The 26,471-nt window shown below is 40.3% G+C and overlaps 1 protein-coding gene across 1 annotated transcript in view; it reads left to right on the top strand.

Moving 5' to 3' along the window:
• Positions 1-19,515, top strand: part of htr4 (5-hydroxytryptamine receptor 4) — a 69,257-nt gene extending 49,742 nt beyond the window's left edge. The window contains exon 5 of the mRNA XM_056382155.1: positions 18,433-19,515. Coding sequence (XP_056238130.1) covers positions 18,433-18,514 — 82 coding nt within the window. The 3' untranslated portion in view covers positions 18,515-19,515. The remainder of the gene's footprint in view (positions 1-18,432) is intronic.
• The last annotated feature ends 6,956 nt before the right edge of the window (positions 19,516-26,471 follow it).

Raw genomic sequence — 26,471 nt, 5'->3', positions numbered from 1 at the left:
GGATGGAGGGAAGATTAGCCGGATGTTAAAGAGACTGAGAGGGGTTCAAGGGTGCTAGTACTAGCGCAGATCTTTTTATTCTCCCCCATTGTTCACTCGAGCCTCTCTGCTCCTCTCTGGTCCACTTGTTGGCTGCTGGCAGGCTGCTCAGATCTAATTACATCGCTCCTCAACACGGCTTGTGTCCCAGAGGGGTTATAAGGCTGCCAGATCCCTGGGCAGACACACACACACATACACACACACACACACACACACACACACACACACACACACGCATGAACACACATTTTGTAAACACATTTTGCACATTCATATTCAAAAGCATACACACAAAAACATTTAGTTCTTTTACACACACCCACACACACTTTTGCCTGATTATGAAAGATTTTAAATTTGGCTCCTAGAGGGGTTGATCAAACTGAAATCAAATCATGTGCTGTAAATACACGAACAACAGTCCTACGCGTTACAAAGAAAACACTTACAAAGAGCTGTTTCCCCAGCCCACATTAAAACTTTCAAGAAATCTTCCTCTGAGCTTCTTCCTCACTTCCACTTGAGTTCAGACTCAAAATCTAAAAAAATTTTGTAGATTAATACAAAATGAACACAGGTGATTTTCACTAAACTACACTTATTCAATGCATCTAGTAATGGACATACGCTCTACATGAAAATATACAGTGCATCCACACACGCACACACACACACACAAACACACACACAACACGCACACACATACATACTGTCATATGTTCACACATGCTTGCATTCACACACATGCACAGATTTGATCAGTACAGTTTATTTTGTGCAAGTGTGTGTGTATAAGGAGGTTGAGAAAGGGATGCTGGATATTTAGGCCTTGAAGTAGTATGACTGTTATGTGTGTTTGTGTGTGTGTGTGTGTGTGTGTGTGTGTGTGTGTGTGTGTGTGTGTGTGTGTGTGTGCGCAGATGATAGAATTAAAAAGATAGACCATTTTTTTTCACTTAAAATTTGACAAACAAACAACATTTTTTCCACAGATTTGCTGCTGACATGCAGAACTAAATGTTTCCTAATGTTTGAAAACCTGTCGCCGACTTTTTCCGCTGCTCTGCTCTTGTTTTTCTTTCCATTGTGATTTTCATTTTGTCATTTTCAATTTCATCCTGACATGGATTCCAGACCTCCGGACCGAGCAGAGTCTGCTCACAATACCGTCTGACAGATGCCAAACTGTTGTCGCTGGAGGTTTTAGGTTTACTGTATACATGTGTGTCAGACGGACGTGTGCAAGAGGAATCACAAAAATCAACTTGACAAATGCCAGCGACATGAGATTTGGATTGAACTGTTTGGTGCAGATCGCAGCGCCATTTTCAGAGCTATAAGTGTGAAAGTTGTCATAGCTCTTTAAATGGTACTGCTGTACGCGCTCAACTAACCAGCCACCTGAAACCCAGCACCGTCACCACTGTGGAGGAAGTCCTCATGAAGGATTCTGTTCATCTGTCTGTCTTTTCTGTTGATCTAAAGGGCAGAGGTGCAGCGTCAGGAGAGGGAAACTAGGCAAATGCGTGGGCTCCCCAAGGGGAAGAGGGACACCCAATGGCTCCTCATATTAGCACATTTTAAAATGACAACTGTAAACCCTTGAACCTCCCATAAAGACACTATACAGTGCACTGCCCCTGATGATGTGTGTTGTCATTGACGGATTGCCTACATATGAGGCGTTTACGGAACATCTGTAGATTGTAGCATCTGCCAATAATCTAGGAACGCCACTGCTGGAGGTGGATAGTCGTGTCAACCTGTGGTCGATATCTATTATATTTGACAACGTCTGATATCTTTGCGTCAACCATTGTGGATGAATAACTCATCACAAAGGATGTTTGAAGGAGAGAAATCACAAATATTAAGACTTCTTAAGCAGTCGAGTGGCCAAGTTTAGCAACTTAAAACTGTGCCTGAGCTGGAGATCCTGTGTGTGCTGACAGTTTATGAATGAGGATGTGTGTGTGTGGGAGCGATCCTCAAACTGTCAGGCAGTAGGTCATGTGTCAGTCAGGAGCTTCCCCTCAAACTCTGAGTATCTTTTTCCTCTTCTTTTGAAAGAAATGTGCTGAACATATCTTTGTGCTCGGAATTTCAAATATTCAGAACCGAAAAGCAAACTGACATTGTCCCTGGCAGGGGTTAGCAGGGCACCCAGTGACTCTGTCATGCTGTCACAGGACCTGTCAGAAGCTGGGATCATTCATAATTCAGGCTTATTCATGTTGCAGGAGTCGGCTTTCTCTGCAGAGTTCAAAGGATGAATTATGGAGCAAGGATAAACCAACTTTGATGGGTTTATCAAATGCAGTTTACAGCTTTGGTTTTTCACTAATTGAAAAAAAAAATTGATTGAAAAAGTCAACGATTTCATCACTGAAGCAGCTAAACTTAATTCAGTTTAAAGACATCAAGGGTTAAATATCAAACTTCAGACATTTTCCTGCAAAACTTTTATTCTGAAAGCTCAATTCTGCTTTAACAAAATGCCTTTGTAGAGAAATAAATCTTAATCTGAACTTAATCTGAAAATTAATGGTGGTGTTAATTATTGCATAGTGAGGGACTGTGCATGTGGGTAGGTTTGCATGTAAAACATTAGACACTTGCACTGTTGGTGTAGGTTTTTGCAGTAGTCTGATTGTTCGAGCTCTGGTATGTTTCTGATACATACACATGCATGTATGGAGTTTATTCAGTTTTTACTTCGTTTGTATCTTTAACTGGGCAGCTGTTCTGAAGAGGCTCTTTTGCAGCTAAACAAAGTGATTGTGGTGTGTTTGCCACGCATGCTGGCTTTTATTGCTGTGGGTGGCAAGATACACACAGGCACTTTAATGATGGCTATGATGTACGCTGTGTATGGAGAATCCATTATTGTAGCCATTTAATTTGGAAATAACTACACTAGAGAACTGGGATCAGATCAGATCATTGACATAATTAGATAGTGTCCTAAAGACACCAGGACCTCAGCTTTTGGTATAAGGGGACAGTGAAGAGCACACAGAGACAAGATGTCATCATAACACTCTCCATGTAGACAGTCAGTATTTTATCACTTATCACAGGGAATTTAAAAGGAATTATTATATTGAGTAATGGGACACTAGTATCATTACAAGAGCTGTAGGGGTTGGAGCAGCTCTCAAGGTAAACATACAGTTAATTATATATGTATATATATAAATGTTAATTATATACTGCAAGCACTTCTGTCTTGGAAAATAATAATATGTACTGAAACACATCAGGAGCACATTTGAAGCTACTTTGTGAAAAATAATTGCAACTACTCATTGATGTGTTGGTTTTGGTACATGACCCCTTCATCAGGCTGCATGCATAATCCATGAAGTACATGTATATGCACCACAAAGTGATATCAATTTCCAGTGAGGATGAAACAGTATAGCCTCTGCTACTCCAATACAGCAATTTCAAAGTAAAAGCTCAAAATAAAATGGAAAATAAACAGCATATATTATATTTAATTCAATAACTACAAAAAAATCTAATGCCAAAAGCATCATTCCTCATTTGAAGCTTTTTTTCCAGTTACTTTAGATCAATATAGTTGGTGATAGGAGTCTGTGTACAGCCAAAGCGACTGAGCCAACATCAGTCTGCTCACCTGAAGTAGGTCCATAAATAAACCTGACTGAACATCATCAGATTTATTTCTAGTCACAAAACTACACACAACACAAAACACAAAATTAGGTAGAGCAGCCCACTGTTGACCCGCGTTAACTGGCCGTGACTGTGCAGCAGCCAAGTTGATAAATGGGACAATCCCCCCTTTGCAGCTGAGCACTGGCCTTCATCGCTTTCCCATTTATATTACAAAAAGCTCAGATGTACCTTCAGTTCAACTAGTTGGTGTGTGCTGCAGAAGGACACACAAAGAACAAATGTGCAGCGAGCAGCTAGAGCGTCGTTCCTCAATCAGTAACCACATTAAACTAGTCAGGAAGGATTTTCACTTCCTAATTGAATTGACTCTCTGTGTGGGCTGCCGCCTCACTAACTTCACCATCAGCACAGCTCTTTTCTGTTTGTTCCCCAGTCTCTCTCTCCCTCTCTCTCTCTCTCTCTCTCTCACTCTCTCTCTCTCTCTGTCACACACACACACAACTCTGTCAGCTCGTTCAAGATGAAAGATGGCAAGTTACCATAAACAATATAGTTCATCTGGCTCACATCTGCATACACCCACATACACAATATAATTCAGCGTAAACATCCCTATGTGGTTCAAAGCTGCTGCATGTGTCTGTAAAGTCATATTAGTCAAGTTAACAGCTGTTCCAAACGTACATGCTTTTATATACAAGAGCATAACATATAGTGTCTAGTTTAATGTATTTACCCTGGTCTGTACATTCAGGTCAATCCATCCACTTCCCTCATCCATTTCCTGTTCTTTTCACGGTCACATTCAGATCAAAGTATCAAGAGTACTGTGTGTATTACAACCAAACACAACACGCCATCTATAACTTTTGGTGCTTAAACCTAAACCTGACGACGTGCGGGTCTCCGCTGTCAAAGTCCTGCACTGAATGCACTATGAATTTCATGCTGTGCATTAATGCAGCACTTCCCTCGGTCATAAAAACATTGCCTCAGGACATAATCCAGGCAGAAATCACACTTTCTTTCAAAATATATGTGGCAACACAACTTTGCAGCATGTTTTTACTTTACACTGGGCGATTCATGCTTTGTTATACTGTTTTCTCACATTATTGAGAAGTTATTTTTGTGACTGTGTTTCTCCTGACAACATCTACCTTCATCAAAAACAGCAACAGCTTCAATGGTTGCGAGTTTGAAAGGTCAACTGCAGCGTGTTTAAAGTTAGAAATAATTTCAACTTTTCATTAAGGCATCCAGGTGGAAAAACTAAGAGGTGCATGTTGGGTAACACTGTGGCCTTTGTGGGTGACGGCAAACAAAAGCAGCTTCACCTCAGGTCATGTGTAGGCACCATGACGTTTTCATAATGAAGGCCTCTGGGCTTCCTTTTCTTCTTTCATACTCAGGCACACACACACACACACACACACACAAACACACACACACACACACACACACACACACACAGACTCTTTCTCCTCACATTCTGTGACACACAAACCCAACGCACAAATATACACACACGCATTCTGTCTCTCTGAGGTTTCATTCATGATTGCCCCTCGTCTGCTGATGGAGATCTTGTTTATTTTCTTCTTTTTGAGCATCATGTAAATATGAAGACATTTCCCCTCGTCTCACGGGACTCTGCTCTGCAGAAATGTCATTTTTCCTCCCTTCCAGGTAGAAAGCTGTGGAAATTTTTTTTGAAGCAGCTGAAAAAGACTGTAGTGTGTGTGTGTGTTTGTTCTGCACTTATCTGCACTATAAAATAGATTGTCCCAAGAACATCACAAACTTTGTTTGACAACACAAAGGCCAGGCTTAACAGAAGACTAGCTTTCATTCCTGACACATGGTCTTCTTCGTCAAATTTGCTCACACTTAGTGCTGAACATCTCTTCGACAACTGAGCAAGTTCATTCTGCTGATGATGACCATGTGACTGAATTAAAAGCCTCAGTTTGTTTTTTCCAACTACTACAAGATGAACCTATCAGACAGGTGTGATAAACAGTAAACTATAAACTAAATATATAGATTATGCTCACAGTTTTCTGAGTCATAATTAGTCGTGCTCTTAATTGATTTAAATACCAAATTTTCCAATGGCTGTCTGTTTGTAGCTGTGAACATCTGGCTCAAGAGTTGGAACAGATGGATTGATGGATTAACAGACTGACTGACTGACCAACTGACTGCCACCACTGGCCTCAGGCCTCACTGCCAACATGTCAGGGATCAGATTAAACACCCACAGTGAGCTGCTGCTACATTCATTCAAACAGCAGGAACAGTTTGAAGCAGAGTGAGGAAATGTCCATGTGTGTTAGACAGATGCTGCTGCTGCTGCTGCTTCACTCACTGTAACGGCTTATTTTACATGTACAGAGCAAAGCACATTAACTACAGTTTACACAGCAGATATAACTGCAGTTTGCCTCACTCATGGCGTCAGCTCAGGTCTTATCTTCCCACACAGAACATGACCACACATACTCTCTTTGCAATTCCACCATGATTAAACCTTGGAACAGTGTATCTGTAGCCTATATCTATATGTCAGGTTTTGCTTTTGTGAGTTGGCACTTTGCTGCGAGTTCTTACCATGATGAACACTGACCTGATGTTAGGTTTCAAGCTGTAACTAAAGTCATTTTTTTGCTGATGTTGCTGTGTGTTTTCAGAAGATAAGAAATAAAGGTGTTATCATTTAGGTGGATTGTAGGTCAGATATTATTTGTGTTGAATTGGGCTTATAATACACTTACCAAGTTTATTTAGTGTTTATGTGCAGGCTTTATTTAGTTTTGGTTTGTTTACATTTATTTGGAGCTGTGTGTGTATTTAGGTCCTGCTGTTTGTGCACTTTACATATGAGGACTGACTGCATGTGTTTAAACTTGCATCAGGTTAATATGTGTTTTTTTAGGTAGCAGTGCAGGAAGATATTGGAGGGTATAAGTGTCCGAGTTCTTTCAAGTGTCTGAATAATCATACAAGCAGTGGCTGATGGAAATGACCGTGAAATAAAACTATTCATTCAATCATTCATTTTATTCGCCTGCAGTTTTACTGATGACAGTCATCCAGAGGTTGTTAAAGCAGCACCAATCTATATTTTTTTATTCACTATATATCAAATAAGTGTGAGTAATGTGCTTGTCGGGTGGTTCAGCAGCGTCAGAAACCCCCTCATCAACAGTAAAGTGACGAATTCAGCAAATAGCTAATGAACAGAGCCACATATTTCCCTCAGTAAACAACTTTATAAAGGGATTGTATGTCAGTGTTGTGTGTATAACTTGCTCAGTGCCTTCAGGTGGCCAAAGAATAAGTGATTACTGCTTTAAGTTGCTCTCCATTTGACATGTGATGAGTGGAGAGCTCATGACTGTGATATCTCTGTGCGAGCCGGTCGAGGTCTGACAGGACCGAACTCTGACGAGGCATAAATGTTCAGTGAATCTGCTGGTGGCTGGTGACATGGGGATGTAAACACCAGCTGCCTCTGTGTGTGTGTGTGTGTGTGTGTGTGTGTGTGTGTGTGTGTGTGTGTGTGTGTTTGTGTGTGTGTGTTGTGTGTGTGTGTGTGTGTGTGTGTGTGTGTTTGGTAGTTGTGTCTTCTCGCTGCTTGTGTCTGCCTGATGCGTTGTGGACGTGTTTGACATGTGGAACATGGTATAAAATGTGCGTTCCTGACCGTCTTTGTGTGCGTCCACTCATTAGGACTCCTCTCATGTCATCAGAGGACAGCACTGCCAACGAGTATTTGTCTCCATTTAAATGGTCTCTTCATGTGTCCATTCTGTAGTTTGCCAGAGGAACTGATGGATGATTTTTGTCCACAGTCACGCAGAGAAAAACAACAAATGCCGGTTTGAAAACCCAGAGGATCATGGCAGACATGAAATATTTACAATAACAAATCAAAACAAGTGTTTACAGTTAAATTACATAGCTTCTCCATCCTGATGCTGACAGGCTCTTTTATAAAATACAAGGAACATTTCAAGATCTTACCGATAACTTGACGGTTGAGTTTGTCCTAAAAAATAAAAGACAAACATTGGTTTTAAAATCATGGGAGCGTTACGGGCACATTTCAAAACAAATGTTTACAATGAAATCAGATCAGTTTTTCATGCTAATACTCACAAGCTCTTTCTCTCTTTTATTACTGGGCACTGGGTTTGACTGTTACTGGCACATTAGGATTACACCAGATGGTTAAAATAAAGATACCACAATACTTCAGCACATGTAAAATGGTGTAGTTAAAGTTCCGCCACGTATTATCAGAAAAGATACAAGCAACTGTGCATGTAGTGGAGTAAAAGTACAATAATTCCCTCTGAGATATTAAAGTATAAATGGTGCAGTAGAAGTAAGTAAGTTGCACAAATCACTTCACTGTTAATTAACTACAATTTGATGGTAAATGCAATAGAAACAGACAGTATCTTCTACAGTTGAAGTGCACAGAGCAGCTCCTGGCCCTGCTTGAACCCTGACCGGGTTAGCTCTTCATGCCGGAGTCGTGCTGGAGCTGCGGGGCCTGCTGGTTGCAGTCTATGCAATCTTCTCGTGGGCGGTGTAGCTAATACATTGTCAATGTGAATGTTCTCCCACCAGATAAATACAGGAAAACCTCTTTTGTGATTGTCGGAGGATCTCATTTGCCCAGACAACCAAACTGACTGGTTAGCCAACAAGAAATAATGAACATCAAATGCAACAATGTGTAAATAAAAAGGTTTCAGTCCAAAAAGGTACATTTCCATTTTTGGAGGTAAATAACTTTTGGTATTTTTCTAATTATATTCTCAGTCATTAACTCTGACTTTTATATTTTATGGAGCCACATTCAGCTATTAAATTATGTAATGCAAACACAAGAGTCAAAGCAATTAGAGTTGTGTGTTTTATGATAATTTGTTTCTCAGTGTGGGTTTGGAGTAGATGTCTAGGATTATTATTTATTTAGTTTCAGTTCCACTTGTTTGTTTTTTTTTTCAACATTTTAGGGTTGAACATTTTTAGGCCCCAGAAACGATTGTGTAAATAAGCACAATGATAACATCCAAATCTTTTGCTCCTTGTTTAACCAACTTCTCTCTTTTTACTTAAGGCACGGTACATGTATAGCTGTAGACGGTTCATTTGTTTGCAACGGACACTGTATACAAAAAATGTGTAAATTGTATGTCAATCACTTGTATTTACTTTAATCATTAGATTTAAATAAAATAGAAGTGATTTTAGGTGTGCAGGGTTCTCGGACAGAGATTTTCATCTCACCTGTCAACAAGAACTTGTGCTGAATAACAAGAAACAGATAAAAGCACATTATATACAGTATGTTACATTTATAGTGTTTATACAAGTAGACAAACTTATTACTTGTACCTTTTGGTTACAGTAATGATATTGATTGGAGAAGTTATAAGTTTGGAAAAGTGCATGGTAATTTGAAGTGGTAAGATTAAGCCCCTGAAGCTGTGAACCACCAACCTCTATGATGGTGTGTCAGCAGCCAGAAAGAAGACTTCAGGTGAACTGAGCAGCGAACAGATGAAAGTGTTTGTAACTGTGAGACAGTGTGACTGACAAAGATCAGACATGCTCAACTCACCTTCAGTGGAGAAATCCTTGTGACACAAAATCACACGACTTAACAAACTGATGATAAAAGAGATGTAAAACTGCACCTGCACACTGCAAAGTAGGAATGTGTCAATGTAAGAGTTGGATGAGGCTCTAGCTATATTCTTAAATTTTTATATTCTTCTTAATCTCTGCTAATATATACCCGAGAGAGTCTAATCTCAACCCTTACCCAAACCTTAAACCCAAGTAATTCCCAAAGTCTAAACCTCAAACTGGTCCTCACAAAGATAGGAGTACACACACAGAGACACAAAGCAGTGGTTTCTCCTGATTCAAGTCATGTAAGCAATTAGCTGAGGAATGGTGCGTTGCAGGCATCAGTCATCCAGAAATAATCAAACCTCTGATCTACTGAGAGCCAACAGTACACTGATCTCATTCCCTTCCTAAAACACACACACCCACACACACACACACACGCACAAGCCATGTCCCTTTTACCTTGCATATGTGTGTTTTTTCAGTGCAGCATTTTCTTGAGGAACAATCCTGCTTGCTTAAGGATTTTTGCTTCCATTCTTGTGTTGGGATAAGTGTGTGTGCCCACAGGCTGCGCAGTATGTACATAAACACACACACGCACACACAGAGACTCGTGTGTGTGGTGTGTACTTCCTCACAGGCCTGCCTGCCTCCGTACTTCACCCTCATGCCTCAGTGGTTGTATCCAGGCTAAAGCTTGTTTTAATGTTCTGAGACAAACAGAGCAGGAGGTGGTTCAGTGAAATCAGACTCAGTGCTGATCATCTCGATGCTGCAGGTCAACTCAGTGCGCCTACAGCCATCTGAAAGTACACTCTCAACAAAAACTTCCCTCTTAGTTTCCAGAAAACGGTTCTGTAGATACCTGAGACACTGCAAAGAGAAAAATAAACATAAGAGTGCAGATCCAAAATGGAGGGAAAAAATTTCGAAAAATACTCAAATGACAATGTGAAGTAGTTTCACTTTCGAAATTACCGCAGAGGTTTTGGGGTTCCCAGTATTGGCTCCATGTCACCTTAAAGCCCTTTATGCAGAAATGATTTAAAAAAGAAAAAAAGTTTGTTCCATACATGGTAAATGTAAATGGTAAATGGACGACCACATATATAGAGAACTTTTACCTAAAGACCTTGCAAAGTTATCTCTCATCTACCCCTTCCATCCACGATTAATGGCCAACCCACCTGAGCCACAGCAGCCCTAATCACTGCCTCACCCAGTCATTGCTCAGTGAATCCTCCTTCATGAAGGTTATAATGTTAAGTTTTTGTTGAAGCTGTTGTAGAGACATCGACTTAAGTTCATGAGACTTTTGGACGATGTAGTTTGTGGTGCTGTTGAACTGAATTACATTATACTGAGGTGTTTCTGTTATGTAGCCTATCCTCATTGATATAAATGGGGTGGAAAAAATAGTAACTATGATATGCTCATTCAGAAATGACACAGTCACAACATTACTATAAATATTCACAACACACTGACTGTACAGAGCAACAGAGGAGACGTGGATTATGCTGCAGTGATGGTTTGGAAAGTTTAGTATGGAGGCTTTGATACTGGTGATTCTGGGTGGTCAGCTGTTCCCTGCAAAGGAGCAAGATATAAACTCTTCAATATCCAAGCCTATAGAGAGTGTTTGATACTAATGTTCTGACAAAGCCCAGTGGAAAGAGGAAAAAAAGTCCGTCAGAGAGGAGGTTTATGTGAGAAGAGAATAGAGTGCATATAACAATGTCTTTCTGCCAGTCATGTTGACTGTGGTGTCCCTGTTATCAGTAAAAGGTCCATTGCCGAGTAAACTGTTTTCTCATTGAGACAGCCCAGGTCCATCACCGTCAGAGTGGCTCGGTCGAGGGCTGTACTCAGATTGAGCCCCACGGGCAACAGCTCAAAACCTCTTTAAAAGAAGGAAGATAAAAAAGGTAAAAACATAAAATAATAGGCTGAATCAAAGCGTCCATCCTGATACCTCTGCGTCCTGATGCAGTGCCCCGGTATGAACCCAGAGAAGCCTCAGCAGTGTTATGACGGACACCCTCCCTCCCCTCCTGTCTCTGTCTCTGTCTCTGTTTCTGAAGCTAAGCTTGAAATTGCAGATGGTATCGCTGTGACAGAAAAGGGAAGGAAGTTTTTGCTAGTTAGTGAGTGAAGCTTTGCAAAGCGAGCGGCGCCATCTAATCCAACAGGGCTTGGCAGGGGAGCTGCACTGTCATTAGATCCTAACGAGGAAAGCTGATGGGGAAGACTGTGGTGTTTTATATGCTGATCAGCAGAGCAGCTGGAATTGTGATATGCAAATCAGACTCAGATGAATTGTCCTCTAAAGCAGTTTATTAAAGTCTGAATTCTCACCTAGCTTCTTTACGTTTCAGTGCAGGAAAAAACTGTTATATTTAATTTCTTGATGAGATGGTTATAAAGTATCTGTCCAGGGAGAGTTGACAGAAACCAAAATTCTTTTTCATCTCTGCTCTTTTCATTTTTATGATACTTTTTGGTGTCAATTTGTTGCTTTGCAGCCCTGGAGCATCTTCTGCATCACACTTTCAGTTTCAAACAGTAAAGTATGTTCAGACATACATTACCTTATTGTAATATTTCACACACTGAAGTCAAAGTTAAGCCAACAAATTGCCGATTGAGCATTTTCCAAGTTCACAGTCGTGAATTTAAATCTGAAAGATTGATAAAGACAGTTTGATGTGTCGTGTAGAGGTCTTCATGGGTTCACTCGGTTCTGAGGAACCAAGACCTGACCTGGGACTTTGAGTCTAATCGGTTCAGGTAAGGTCTCATTTTCCTGCTGCGAGTCGTCTATGTCTCAACACCTGAGTGGATCCAAATGGACCTGAGGTCATGCGCTATCATCACGTGATCATGTGATGCATCACCATCACTGCAGGAGAAAACAGTGTGTTTTGAGGTGAGAGGGAGACTGAGAGCAGTGAACTTCACATCTCACTGGAGCTTTGTGTCAGGGGAAATGAAACTGAGCTTATTTTAGGAAAATCAGTAGCCTACAAGATTCATGCTATTAAATGACAGTTCAGTTCAGTTTGATTCACAGACATTAATTAGGTTAGAACATTGTCTTTGTGCTTTGACTGTCTATCGCCCAGTTGGCTATGGAACCTTTAAGGAGGTCAAGAAGTAGCTACTTGCTGCAGCTCACTCACTAGCCGGTTAACTGGCTTGATCACTGGCTTCTTGTCCCGGCTCCTAGGGGATTAACTTTCCCACCATAGCCCTGGCTAGCTAGCTGTCTGACAAGCTAACCTGCATAGGCACCATTATTCTTTCTGAGCTAACAAAAGTGGACAGTGATGCATCTCTGCACTGTGGGGGCTAAATCAAAGATGACTTCAAACTGAGATTGATTTTTGGCTACTAGGGTTTCAGAAGAGCTCACAAAGTTTGTCACTGCTAGCAAAACTTTGAAATTACCAGCAGTCCTTCAGTTCAATGTTAACTGCCCATTACAAGAAACATTTATTTTTGCAGCTCTAAATAAGCAGCACTGTGGGATTATGATGCTATCAGCTTGCTCTCACACAGCCTCGTTTCAATGACCTTTGTGCAAAGTTTGGAGAAAAGTTACAGAACTTATCGTTGTGCATTTCACACCAGTTTCTCATTAACTTCCCCTCTCAACCCCTCTGACCATATATGAAATGATCATGGTGCTCCATCACTGTGGAAACAGCACAGATCTGTGTTGCCACATTCGTTCAACATCTCACCTCTCTTTCTGTCTCTGTTTGCCCGGTGCAGATTGGGTTTCTGTGGCCACAGCTAAACCTCTCCCAGCTCTCCCTAATGCTTTGTGACGTGTCTTCAGACCAGCCTCACGGAGCAGGAGGGGAGGAAAGCCAGCCGGAAAGATTTAATCCCATGAAAGGCCGACTTTCTGATTCCCTCAGTAGACCTGATATCAGCAGTGTTGCAGTAGCTCTGTAAACTTTAAGTTGATTCTTTTGAGTTTTTGGACTCTGGAATCAACATTTCAACTTCATACATTCATTTCTTTTTTAATCTTCTGCTTGAGTTATTGCTCTACTATTTTTATTTCTACTCTTTCTATCCTGGGAAATGGTGCAAATAGAGGTTGTGACTTTTCTCCCTCTATGAACTTTTCTCGCAGGTGAGAAGACTGCAGACATTAAATCTTCCTTAACTGCTGTGATACTAAACTGTTTCCTGCTTCCCCCTGCTCTTTGTGGCCTCTCTCCTTTTCTCTTCCCAACCAGCCCGTAACAGAAAACATTACTCAATGTTACTGTAATTGAGGTGATGACACTTACCTACTGTAATTCGCTTTACGGTGAAGGCTTTTGGATCTTAAAGTTGCAAACAAATCCTTCTTCAAGGTCGAAAGAAACTGCAAACTTTGAGGCTATTATATGATATATTTTTTTCTTTTTAGAAAATCATGCTGCGCTTGCCAAACTATATTTTGCTTTTTGTTGCTGAGCCACAGGCAAACTTTCCCCATTGGCGTAAACTTTGAATCATTTTTGCATAAAATTCTCTTCCCATTTTCTCTCTAGTTAGTTCAATACAGTGTAATCTCTTTTCTATTCAGCTCATATTTTTCACTCTTCTTTCTCTCCCCCTCCCCCCTCTCCCATCATCAGCATCGCAGCAGGGTGTGAGCTCTTATTTCTCAGTAGGGTGTTTTTACCTCGAGTGGCGTGTGGCGTGAACTGGCCGCTTGTTGTCCTCGTTGGGTCGTGGCCCGGACAAGGAGGAATGAGGAGAGATATGCTTCCTGATTGTGATGATCATCAGAAGAAGTGGAGAGAGCGAGCGAGGCCGAGTATATGATTAGAAGAAGTGGAGAGAGGGCGAGACACCTCTCTTGTCATCAAGAGAGAGGGTGGATATAGAGCAGTCGCCTGTGTCAACAACAGCAGGGATATTCTATACGTTTTTTATCTTAGACAAAGAAGAGTAAAAGTAAAAAAAAGTGTGTAACTGCCAACGTATGATTAGACTTTAGATTTCTTTATCTTTCTGTGTAAATGCAGCCAATATGAGTAAGAAAGAAGCCAGGTGGACGTTTTATGACCCTAGTCTTGGGTCTTTATGACCCTTTATGGCTTTGGTACATGTACTGGAGAGGAAGAAACACAACACATTTATGTTCTTATGAAAAGCACAGAAATATGGTCATATAATATGTTCAGGTGCACGCATAAGTCAAGAAAATAAGAAGAAAGTGGGGGCAAAAAGAAAAAGACTTTGAAAAAGAAATTGACTCGGCAGCAGGATTTTCAAAATCCTTTGGATGAACAATAAAAATGCATGATGAGCAGAGTAAACAAAAGTCTAAAATACCTGAAAACTTGAAAGTAGTTTTTCTTTCATACTTTTTGAAATGAAAATCTGTTTAATCTTTTTATTTCTGTCCACACTTTGAAGGGCTGATTGTCCTTGTACTACTTAAGACACACAGGAGAATTTGGCAGGTGAAACATTATCTCGCGGTGTTCTTCTTCCTCTGGATTAACCAGTGAATTAACCTTTGTAAAGCTTTTGTAGGAGCACGATGTTTCTTTGTTCATACACTATGAAAAATCTTCTTCATACACACAGCTAACAAAGCAAAGATGAACTGTCCTCCGTATCAGAACAGCACTCATTTACACAAGGTTGATTCTCAGGTTAAGCTGAGGTAGAGCAGCGTGAAGTCAGCGTTGATAAAGTTAAAGAGTGAACTGAAATATGAGGCACTTTATTATATCTCTTGCTAGTTTCACGCACATGCAGACGTGCACCATCAAGAAAGGCAAATCAGGCAAATGCTTGGGGCCCCCCCCCATTGTAGCATCTACCAATGCAATTTATAAATTAGTGATATTTATGTTTATCTTAGGCTGGGAAAGTCAAACATTTTAGACTACACTTCCAACAGCGCTGCATTCAGTGTCTTGGAAAATCACACTCCGACAAGACAAACCACAGAAGAACATAAACTGTCATCTATCAGCTTTGCAGGTGGGATATACAACATTAATACTCAGCCAACTGTGCTCCAGGTCAGTGATGTTATTTGGACTTACACCCTTTTAAATGCTCTCCTTCCGGTCCCTCTTCTCCACGGGATCAGAGGTCAGGCTCTGCTACACGGGCACTTCATCAAGATGAATGTTCGCCACATTGCCGCCCAAAATATGTAGAGATGTTTAGTCTGCTTGTAATCCGGACCTTCTGTGTCTCTCTCCCCCGGCCTCATTAAACAAATCTCCATCCTGTCTCCTGCTCTGCCAGTTGTCCTGTTGGCTCAGCTGTGTACAAACAAAACCACAAATAAACACAGGACGGATCCAGCCACATGTCCTGCTCCAAATTTTCATTTGATCCAAAAAAAAAATTTGCTCCAAATGAACACACTGAGACTCTTCAGTTTTCAGCACATTAGTATAAATACATATTTAGACATTGCTCATGTAGACATCAGTGATTCTTCCAGCTTTCTCTTCCTGTTGTGCATTATATATCATTTATATGAATGCATACAGTATATTAAAATGTTGTTACACATTCACATTGGTCCACTGACATTCTCTATAAAAAGAAAAATCACTTGGAACTTGGAAATTAAGCTGATAATGAAGATATTCTGTATATCTTTTATATATCGGTTTAGTCTCATTATTTCATTGATAAACAAGGATTTCAATCTCAATCTAATGGCAACAAAAAGGAAAGAAATTAATCATTTGTTGGTTCAAACCACATCCACCTCTGCCAAAGCTGCACGATAAACATATACAGTTACATATGGTGGCACATTAAATATGAGCCGTGTGTGAGCTGCAAATACGATAAATACATCGCTCACATGAATCAGCTTCGTAGTTAAATGGATGTTTAATTAGCTGACTGTATGTTTGATGAAGACTTACATGACTGAAAACCTTACTGGAGTCAATGAAAGATCAGTGAAGCAGGCCTTGTCTTTGTTTCCAGCAAAGAGCGAAGCAGCTATACCGTCGCAGCACCACAGAGAGGCCGGCTGAGGGTTCAACGCCACAATGTGGCAGCAATTTCTGGTTCCGCCCTGGCGAGAATCTGCAGCCTGTTTCCTTTTGAAAAGCTCTAAATGTTCTTCTATCTGGAAGGTGAATTTCACGGCCAGTTTGGCAGCAGGAAGTGTCTTTGGTCAGGGTGTTTGTGTAAACAGCTCGTAATGGTTTTAGCCCGCAGTGAGGCCTCTGTGGTGCACGCAAACACACAAACACACACACAAACACACTTGTGCGTACACACAGATGTGTCTACACAAAATGTAGGCAATCATTCGCTGTATATATCTCCGTACACACACATACATGTATAATTGAATGTGTACCACAGGCAATCATTCTTCTCATTCCAATGCACTGAAGCCTGTAGTCTACACAAGTGAGACCGATTATGGCGGCCAAATGAGTTTCTCTTCTATCTGACTTTATCAAATATGCTCGGTGCTCTCTAAAAGAACTGCACTGGCTGTTGTTGTGCAATAATGTCACGTGCATTTGTTGGTGCTAGATTGTTTGTCTGAGCCAATTACAGTTACATGTTGGACATAGCATTAGCTCCCGTGTCACGTTCGTCTTTTCTCCCGCTAAATGCTTCTTTATCAGAACATGTAGCAGAGCCGAGCCTATTACCATCGTGTTGTTATCATTGTGTTTTGATGTGTGTGTCAGCTTGGAAATAGCTCAGCAAAGTAGATAAATGGATGCTATAGCCCTTTGTGTTCTTGCTTAATGTTAATGTTGATGTTCATGGTTTGTTCTTGTTGTCCTGCGAAAACAATGTATCTCTAAAAGTTCAGAGGAACAGTCCAGTTTTTAACTTTGAGATATTGACTTTCTTGTTTCTTGTGACTTTCTTTTCAGTATGTGCATTTTTTATCTCTAACACATGTTCCTATAAAACATTAAAGCATTCCTGATAATATTACACTCATATTATTGGGCTGCTGTGACCCCTGACCGCTTCTTTGCTGACTTCTGTTTGTGATCTCCGACTTAAGATTTATTTTTTTGCTCAAATATGTCAGTCTGTATCTTCAGCTAATGACTAAACCACACAACAACCGCCACACGCTCCGTTGGATTTTCATCACATCGTAAAAAGAAAGAGTCATCTGGATTAGAATTCAAGACGGGATCAGTCTGAGGAGCATGTGTGTATCCACTCAGCCTGTGTTTTGGTTCTGGACACATGAAGTGACCGTGGTGCGTGAACACTCAGATACATCACCCATCACCCACACACTGTAACTCTGACTGCGTGAGTGTGTTTCCAGTAAGCAGGGATCGGACTCATTTTCCATCAGGAGGATGTTATGAGTCTTTAACTAAGTGTGCTATAAGTTTACAAAAGTCTATGAAGTCTAAACTGTTTGGCAGAGAATACGATACAGGCACCAGGTCTGATATTGATTTCCGTTCAGTCTTTAAGTGGTAAAAGCCTGATTCAGCTCAGGTGGTGTGGTTGTTGATCATGTCAAACTTTTGGTGCCTGTCGCTGTGTTTCTGCTGACACCAGGATTTATTACAGCTGCTTCGGGCGTCATTTCCTCGATTAAAAAGACCTGAGGACGACCTGTCCACAGAGATCAATGTTTTCCAGCTGTCAAAGGGTTAAAGTAAATGATGAAAGTATGATATCTTATTGTTTGAGAGGCATTAGAGTCCCTTAAACAATAACTGCCAACAGGCTGCTCAGGCACCTGTGACCATGAGGAGGCATGTGTGAAGTCATAGCTGATTACATCAATTACCTTTTTTTGGAAGGTAGAAATAATAATTACTGCTTTTATATGGTGGCTTGTTGTATTACGTCAATTATTTATTGACCTAATATGTTATTTAGTTAAATAAATAAGATTATCAGTATTATACCATCAGTATGTCACAGCAATGTGATTTATGGTCTTTAAATCACACAGTATTTATAGTCTTAATATATTATCTTTTCCTTCTCACAAACAGGTTTTATTTGGTTGGTCGTCAGTAGGTAAAGGTCAGAACTTACGTAATGCATCTTTCAAGTCTTAAATAACCTCCCTCTGTTCTCTCTCAGGTATTCTGTCCTTCACAACGGGAACCACACAGAACAAGAGAAGAAGTCTCTGCACACCGAGTCCCACGAGTCCTGCTTGTGACCAACGACGACTCCTCAGTCACATCTCCGACGTCCTCGGCTCTCCCACCGTCACCACAGGAGCTGAAGGAAACGCACCCCAGCCTTCACACATTCACAGCTGAAACACAACACACAAGATGCTACAAATCTGGCAGCGCTCCAGACCCAGAGCCCTGACGGGAATTTGGGCATCTGGGAGAAAAAAGTGACATTGCCAGGGGCGCATCTGGTTTTGAAACTCGGCTGAAACTCAACCTGTGGTCTTTAAAGGTGGCAGGGACTGGAACCAAACCAGCACTCCCACTCTGTAGTGCTGGTTCTGCAGGCCCACAGAGACTGCAGTGGCCCAGTCAGGCTGAACCAGAGCCACAACATGACTGTGATCCCATCAGCAAGCCTGCTGGTCACTCACTGTGAAGCCATGCTTGTCTCATGGAGAAACCAGCAGCTTCGGTGGAGTGTGTGGGAGAATTTCACAGCACGAGATGTGATTAACGACTGTGTTGGGGAGTCGTGGAAGTGAATTATGTTGCCAAAGCTATTTGATATAAGACAGTGGACCTATTTCTGAATATTATATGAAGCCCCCTGTTGTTTTCCAGTGAAAAATCAGAAAGATTGTAGATAAGATTTTAGAAGGTTGTTCGTTGTAAAACAAGCATAACGAGTTGGCAAAAATGAGCTTTTTAAACAAGTCCTTTCCTCTAAAAAGAGGCCGAGTTTAGAACAATACTCCTTCTGCTAAACAGCACACGTGAAACATTGCGTGTCGTAGCCCCTGACACAAACCCGAAGAACCTAGTTTGTCTCCCGGGTCGACGCTTCCTGCCTTTGCTAAATCCTCACTAAGCTGAAAGGAAAATGTGTTTGCAGGGTTGCGTTAAATCCTTGACCTAAACTGTCGAAGTGCATTATTACAGAGGCTGCTAGCTCACACTTTGTTCATCTGAACCATTGTTTTCTTTTTCAAGTTCCACACAATAAGACGTTCGAAGTGGCTCATGATGTTGGAGGAATATGTGCAGGTTTATGGTGTGTGTGTGTGTGTGTGTGTGTGTGTGTGTGTGTGTGTGTGTGTGTGTGTGTGTGTGTGATTACATGTGCAGGTTTGTACACTGTGCATCTGTGTGTGTGTTTCCATGCTGCTTCTGTGTGGGTGTGTATATTCACCATGTGTGTTGTTAGTATGTATGAAACATCCTTTTCCCATCATCCCACGCTGTGTTGCTCCCACTTCTTCTCGACATGCCGTCGGAGGCCGTGTTAAAGAATGTACCAGAAATATTTCCATTTGTTCATGTTCATGGAAACAGAGAACACTAAAGACAACTGTTTACCTGCACCCACAGTATAAACTTGTCCTTTTTTTTTTTTTACCCCCGGTATAGTTAATCTCCCATCATTCCCCTGTAAGATTCTCCTCTCTGTGTCCTCCAGTACTTGTGGCTAACAGCATGACAGCACATTCAAAAAGCCGCTCACTGATCCCTGAAGGCTGAATCTCACTCTATGATTCGTCACCAGTTACACTCCACATTGTATTAATTAACGTTGCTGCCACTTGAATACATGAAGAACACTGTGGGGACGTGTCTTCATTGGAGACAGTGAACCATGATGCTCATAAATCACTCCTGCTCATGCAGCTTTTATAGAAGAAAACTCTTGGAGAAATAATGATTTTCTCTTTTTTTTAGATGTTTGAAGGTGAATATTATTTGGTTGAGGAAGTATTTTTTTTAATTATAGACTTATTTTTACTTATTTCCTTCTTCCTGTAGCACTGAAGAAAAAATTATGAAGTTTTAATGCAGCATAACAGCAGGAAAAAAAAGGGCTAAAAACCCTTTTACAGTGGCTCACACAGGAAGGTTAGTGCAGAAATGGAGGCTGCATAATGACAAACTCTGTATGTTCTGTCCCCAATCAATATTTTTCTATTAACAATGGATGAAATGAGTCTGTATAATGTGAAGGGGTCACTCGCACTGATGAACCCACAGAGAATTACTACCAACACTGCAGCTCTACAGAGGATTGTAGATTGAAGATTTAGCTCATTGTTCTGGTGTTACAGCACAAACATGACTCCAGATGAATGCTGATGCTGCTCTGTGTCTGCTGGGCGTGCAAATACAAAAAAAGATTGCTAACACATTAGCTATGACGCCTTCATGAAGTTGTGGTATGCCTGTCCTCAAGTGGTCAGAAATGGTTTATGCAGCTAAAATGATCAGTTTCACAAAATCATTATTCATAGTTTGACTTAGATGGAACTCATGTGGCTGTAAATGTTAAAATGTGAGTCCAAGAGGCGGGACAATTCACAACTGGCTCGTACACACAATTTAATTTCAGTTTACGGATATGCATATTACATATATGTAGGAAACAGCTGTGAGATCTGCAGAGACCAGGCACAGAGACAGATTTGCAGAGGGGCAAACAGCCCTCTCAAATCAGTTGAAAACACTGATTCACTGGCAGAAAAAAAAGAGCCAAAAAAAGCTCTTGACTGAAAACATGAGGAAGGTGAGACCTAAGCTCATTGACCCAGTTTAGGAAGTCACAGTTCAATGGAAACAACCAGTCCAAGCTGAAACTTCAAAAAATGACACCAGCTTTCATGTTACTCCTGATACATAAACATGAGCCAGTTCAGTCAGGAGAGAGTGAGAGGAGGGTCAGCTGGCTCAGTCACACCATCAGACAGCATGTACACTTCACTATAGTTCAGTTCACCTCCCTGCATGAGTTTATAAGACAAAATACCATCGTTATAAATGTCCTTGAGCAGATGACAAAACCATTGGGTTTTGGCTGGATTGGCTGGATTGGCCGCAGTTCAGAGTTACAGCCCCCGTGTCCGACCGAGTGATGAAGTTACCCCATTGGTCGGCGGGCCAAATGTTGGAGAGCCGTTGCTCTTTCCAAATAAAGTGGCGCACATAGTTTCCATTACGTCATCAGGGGGCTTTTACAGGCAGTGTGGACATCTCTTTCTCTCTGGATTTGCCAATTTTTCAGACTCCTTTAGAGACCTTTTATTTTTAATAAAAGCGCCTAGCGACAAATTTAGCAACTTTTTTGGACCAACCTCAGCTACTTTCCGTAGAAGAGAGTTGCCAGTATTTCCCCGTGAGCAGAAACAGAAAAACATTTAAATGAGAACAGCTTTATGGCTTTATATATACTGTATATGTGAGCACAGAGAGTAGGAGAGAAGCAAACATATGAGGAGAAACAGAGCTGTAACTGGCTGGCATCAGGCAGAATGTTAATGCAACGCGATGACGTAATGAATATGCTTATTAGCATACTTCGTCATCTAGTGATATTTATCGACTTTTCAAGCTACTTTCCATTGAAAGTAGTTGTTTACACGACAGTTTTCAACTACATTCTCAAGTTCACCTTGACCACACCTTGTTAAGTGATACTCCATAAAAAAATCTGTCTTTTGAATATGATCCACCAGTTTTTTTAGTTTTCCTCCTCCGTGATGAACAGCTGGTGTGGTCAGCTTGGATTATATCAGAAACAATGGATTCAAATGATTCACGGTGGATTTAAAGTATCAAAATTTCCACCAAAAGTTTTCAAACCACTCCTGCAACATAATCCACTTCTCTGCTGTCCATCTGTCCATTCAGTGTCCGTCAGTGTTTTGCCAAAATATGGCCATAAACACGTAACGAAACACTGGACGCTCAAGGAGGCTGTAGCAGCATCTTCCGCGATATTCTGTCATACAAACGGACAGTGAACGTTGGTAAAGCAGGCTTGTTTTGAGAAGTTCCCATGGATCTTTTGTTACATTTCCCCGCTATGAAATTGATCAATACTGGCATCCCGAACACATCCTGTTTGATGGAGGCAAACAGCTTTTTTACAGCCACATTTCCAGCCTCTGCTTGGTGTGTTTGATACTCAGAGTATAGATTTTTGGGATGGAGTATCACTTTAAAGCTCGTGGTGATTCAAGGACACTTCAGCATGGTGAATGGTCGCCATATTGGTGGCTTGAAACTTGACCTGCAAACACGAAACAAATGGGCAGAAAAGTGTGAGTGGACAGATGAGGCTTTCACAGGAGGACTGCGCCATATGTACTGAATTGCTGCTGCACTTCTGCTGCATCTCCATGAGGAGTTTTACTCAGTTTCAGCTGTTTAAGGATATGATGACAGTGTGGGTACTTGTCAGATAAGAGCTGTCGGTGCTGCAGGATGAATGCATGATAGGAAGTGTATGAAGTGTATGACTTTTTAAAGTATTTGTGGCTGCTTTGGAACAGGCAAGTGTTGGAAAATGGGAAATATTTACTTTTCTCATTAATGGACAATTATATGCATTTCTTTCTCTTTTGATTTTATTTCTTTCGTTTTATTTTTTCTTTCAAACTGTGACCTTTTCCATAATTGAAGCACAAGCACTTTTTTTTGTGATTTAAGGAAAGATCGGTTTAGCAGTGTCATCACACACAGGTTTTTCTAAGATATTGGCAACTCCTCCCAAAAGCAACACACTGATGTTTTTTCAGGTGCATTTGAATATTATTTCTTTTCCAAAACACTGTATGTCCACTGTTCCTAAGATAGTTAAGAAATAGATTACCTGTTTTCTTTATTACATTTTAATTAAGACCACTTGCCCATTGATTTGTTCCCCTTTTGCAAAACCTAATTTGTGAATGTTTTGTTTTGTTTTGTTTTTTTGTTTTTTTAAGATTTCCCAGTTACAGAGATAATATGTTTAAAAAATAAGATTCAGGATTATAATGGACAATCTGTCATGGTATTTTTTTCTTTTTCCATTTTTCCCCTAAAAATAATGATTTTTGATGTTAAACTAATGATCAAAATCGTCTATATTTTTATCCATTAACTGTAAAAGCTGTAGATCATGACATGCCAAATTAGATTTGAACAAGAAAAATGAAAGGAATAGTAATTTGTCTGCCTGATCAGTTCGTTTCACTAGTAGCAACCTATTATTTTTTTACTCAGTCAATTAACTTCCTGAATGTTTTGGATTTTTAAGTTTAATTACGTCTTTCAGTTGGTGTGTAAATGCAGCATGAAATCAGTGAGAGTCATCAAGTATTTATGATTGAAAATGTTTTTACAGTTTTTCCTCAAAGCTCAAAACAGCTTCATCTTTTACTTTTAAATCTCTGATTGTGAACTTTTCTTTTTGTATTCTAGTGACATGAACTCTACATAATAATGATGTACCTTTCGCTGAGGTGAAGACGCCCTCGTGTCCCCACTCTGCCCTTCACTAACACAACCTCTGACTGCACAGTGAGGCCACGACAGGCTGAGAAAAGGAGCCTGCAGAATATAAACTGAATAATGCACAGCTCCCCGGAGGCTTTCTGAGTCCTGACAGGCTCGGCCTCCTTTAGATCACATTCGTGTTTCCAGCAGCTTTGTTTTCAAGCAAACATCTGTTTGTTTTTCCATGAGCATAAAAGGAAACAGACTTTGTGGCATTGAGTGTCAAGCTTTTTTATTTATTTTTTTTATTTTTATTTTTTTGTCCAATATTCTGTTCAGTAGCCGCCCACCTTCACTGCTGTCAGGCAGTTTGTATGTCTGTTCTTGTGTGGAGAAGTTTGTGTGTGCGAGCTTGTGTGTGCTGCGTGGAAAGCTTCCCCAACAGGCTTAATTTAGGAAACTCAAGTTCACCTACTTTCATGAAATTTAATGAGCCAGAAAGTGTCAGGAAGACCATTTTTAGAGATGTAAAAAACACATGATGAGAAAAGTCAGTCTGAGCCGGTCCATTTGGGAACCATCTGAGAACTATCAGGGGGTCATACAGGTGTTTCAGGTAGAATTAGAAGAGGAAGCGAATTGAGAAGAAAATCCTGCTGACAAGAAAGAAGAAATCTATCATTTTCTTTTCACTGCTTCAAAGAAAAACAGTTAGAGCGTCTGTTCACCTGTGAAGGAGTTTGTAATGCAAGTTTTGTAAAATCCAGCCCCAGTCCTCAGACTCCCCGGTCCATCAGTCGTATCTGAGTTGAGCCGTGGTCAACTGAGAGAGTTCGCTGAATTCTTTGCCAGTGTTCCTTAGAGAGATTAAGAGCAACACAAATCATCTGCATGTGACATCAGTCTGGCTTTCCAAAATCATCTTAGTCACGAAGCACGCACAAGATTGTGGATTTTACTCCAGAGAAACAGTTTTAAACCAAAAAAACCATCACGTTTTGACACCAACCTTCAGAATCAAAGAGGAGAGTTTCCTTTAAAGCTGCCAGTTAGTTCTGACGTTCAGCTTTCATAAAAGAAGTAGAGAAAAAAGACCAGAATGCAGTGCAGCTCCAGGGCTTGTTGAATTTGAGGAGCATGACTGCAGACCAACACAGACACACCGCAAGTTAATGAAGTAACTGAATGTCCAAACACCCACCGTGACTGAGAGTAACCTTTTCCTGCAGGTTGTTGGAAGTAATTTTAGGACAAGAATACAATAGAAAGACAGATTGAGCACATGTTTTATAAAAAGTTGAGTTATTCCATCAACTATTTCCTCCCTTTGGAACGGACCTAATCTCAAAATGTGTTAATTGTGTTAAAGAGACAAATGTAAATGTAAGCAGCCAGGCTTCATCTGGATGACGAGGAGCAGCCTACAAAGGAGATTCAACTGCCACAAGTTTGTTGTTGATCATTAAAAGCCATTCTTGTATTTTGATGCTTAGTTTTGATTGTGCATGTGAATTGTCACAGGCATGTTTCAAAAAAGGTCAGATTACTAATCAGCCAAAAAAAAAAAAAAGAAAGAAAAATGTTATTTTAACCGAGGTGAACAGGAATTAAAAATCTTTGATAGCATCAAAAATTAAAATACAGAATTGATGATTACTGTCTTATTTATCTCTCAGTTTTCAGTTTGCCTGATTTAATCATGAAGTGGCAAGACATGAAAAAAATCTGGCAAAATATTAATTTATACATTCATTATATATTTTATATAGTAAAAATAACTCAAACATAAATGAAAGGATGTTTTGTGAGAACTAAAAAGTCCTTTCATTTTAGTAGCAAGGTGACTTTGGGAAGCCTGTTTGTAAAACCAGCACCTCTGGACGGTTTAGATCCAGGAAGGAACACTGACAATAACACAAACTAAGTACAGTATGTGAGTCATGTAATAACCTCGTACCCTGCAGAGCTCCCTCATGGTGACTGTTGGATAAATCAGGAGGACTTCAAATACTTAATCTCATCAAGAATCCATTCATTTCTTCTTTACCTTCAGCAGAATCTGTAGCCTTTTAAAGCCTTTTGCCTCCTAAATATCCCATGATGCAGTATGTTATGTCAAATGATTTCCAAAATAAAAAAAATGCTTCTTTTTATTTTTGGGAAAAGTAAATATTCCTGTAGGTGACGGTAGAAAATGACTTCATACACAGAAACTCATGGAAGCAAAACAGTTTATCACAAAGTTTCTGGTGTCATTCATTTTTGCACATTTTCAAATGCTGGATTATATTCTTCATGTGACCTCACAGGTACTGATGAAGTCCTCAGCTCAGCCTCTTTGCCTTTTTTATTTGCAAAATGAAAATGTTGTGAACATCTTACCTGCCTTTCTTAAATGTCAGTTAAAGAATTTCTCAGATGCAGCCACTGTGTAATACTGTGTATACATTTTTGCAGAAACGTGCAGCTGTCAGAAGTTACCGAAGAACACTCTGGTGACTTCTGACCGACAGGCCGTTGCTTGTATTTACAGGATACAGGACTGGTTTGGACCCTTATCATTTTTTTTTATTTATTCATTTACGTTTGCAGCTTACAGCAAGAATGTGTATATAAAGAAAAAAGAAATCCCACACACTGTCCAAAGGAGACAAAAAAAAAACTTTTATAAAACTCTTCAGTATTTATTTTGACAGAACAAAATGGGTATTTTCATGTATTAAAAGAACATAAAAGGCTTCTCTTTCAGGGAGC

Source organism: Seriola aureovittata, chromosome 8 (genome assembly GCF_021018895.1).
Source record: "Seriola aureovittata isolate HTS-2021-v1 ecotype China chromosome 8, ASM2101889v1, whole genome shotgun sequence".
Taxonomy (NCBI): domain Eukaryota; kingdom Metazoa; phylum Chordata; class Actinopteri; order Carangiformes; family Carangidae; genus Seriola; species Seriola aureovittata.
Note: the sequence above shows the minus strand (reverse complement) of the source record. Positions and strands in the feature narration are given on the sequence as shown.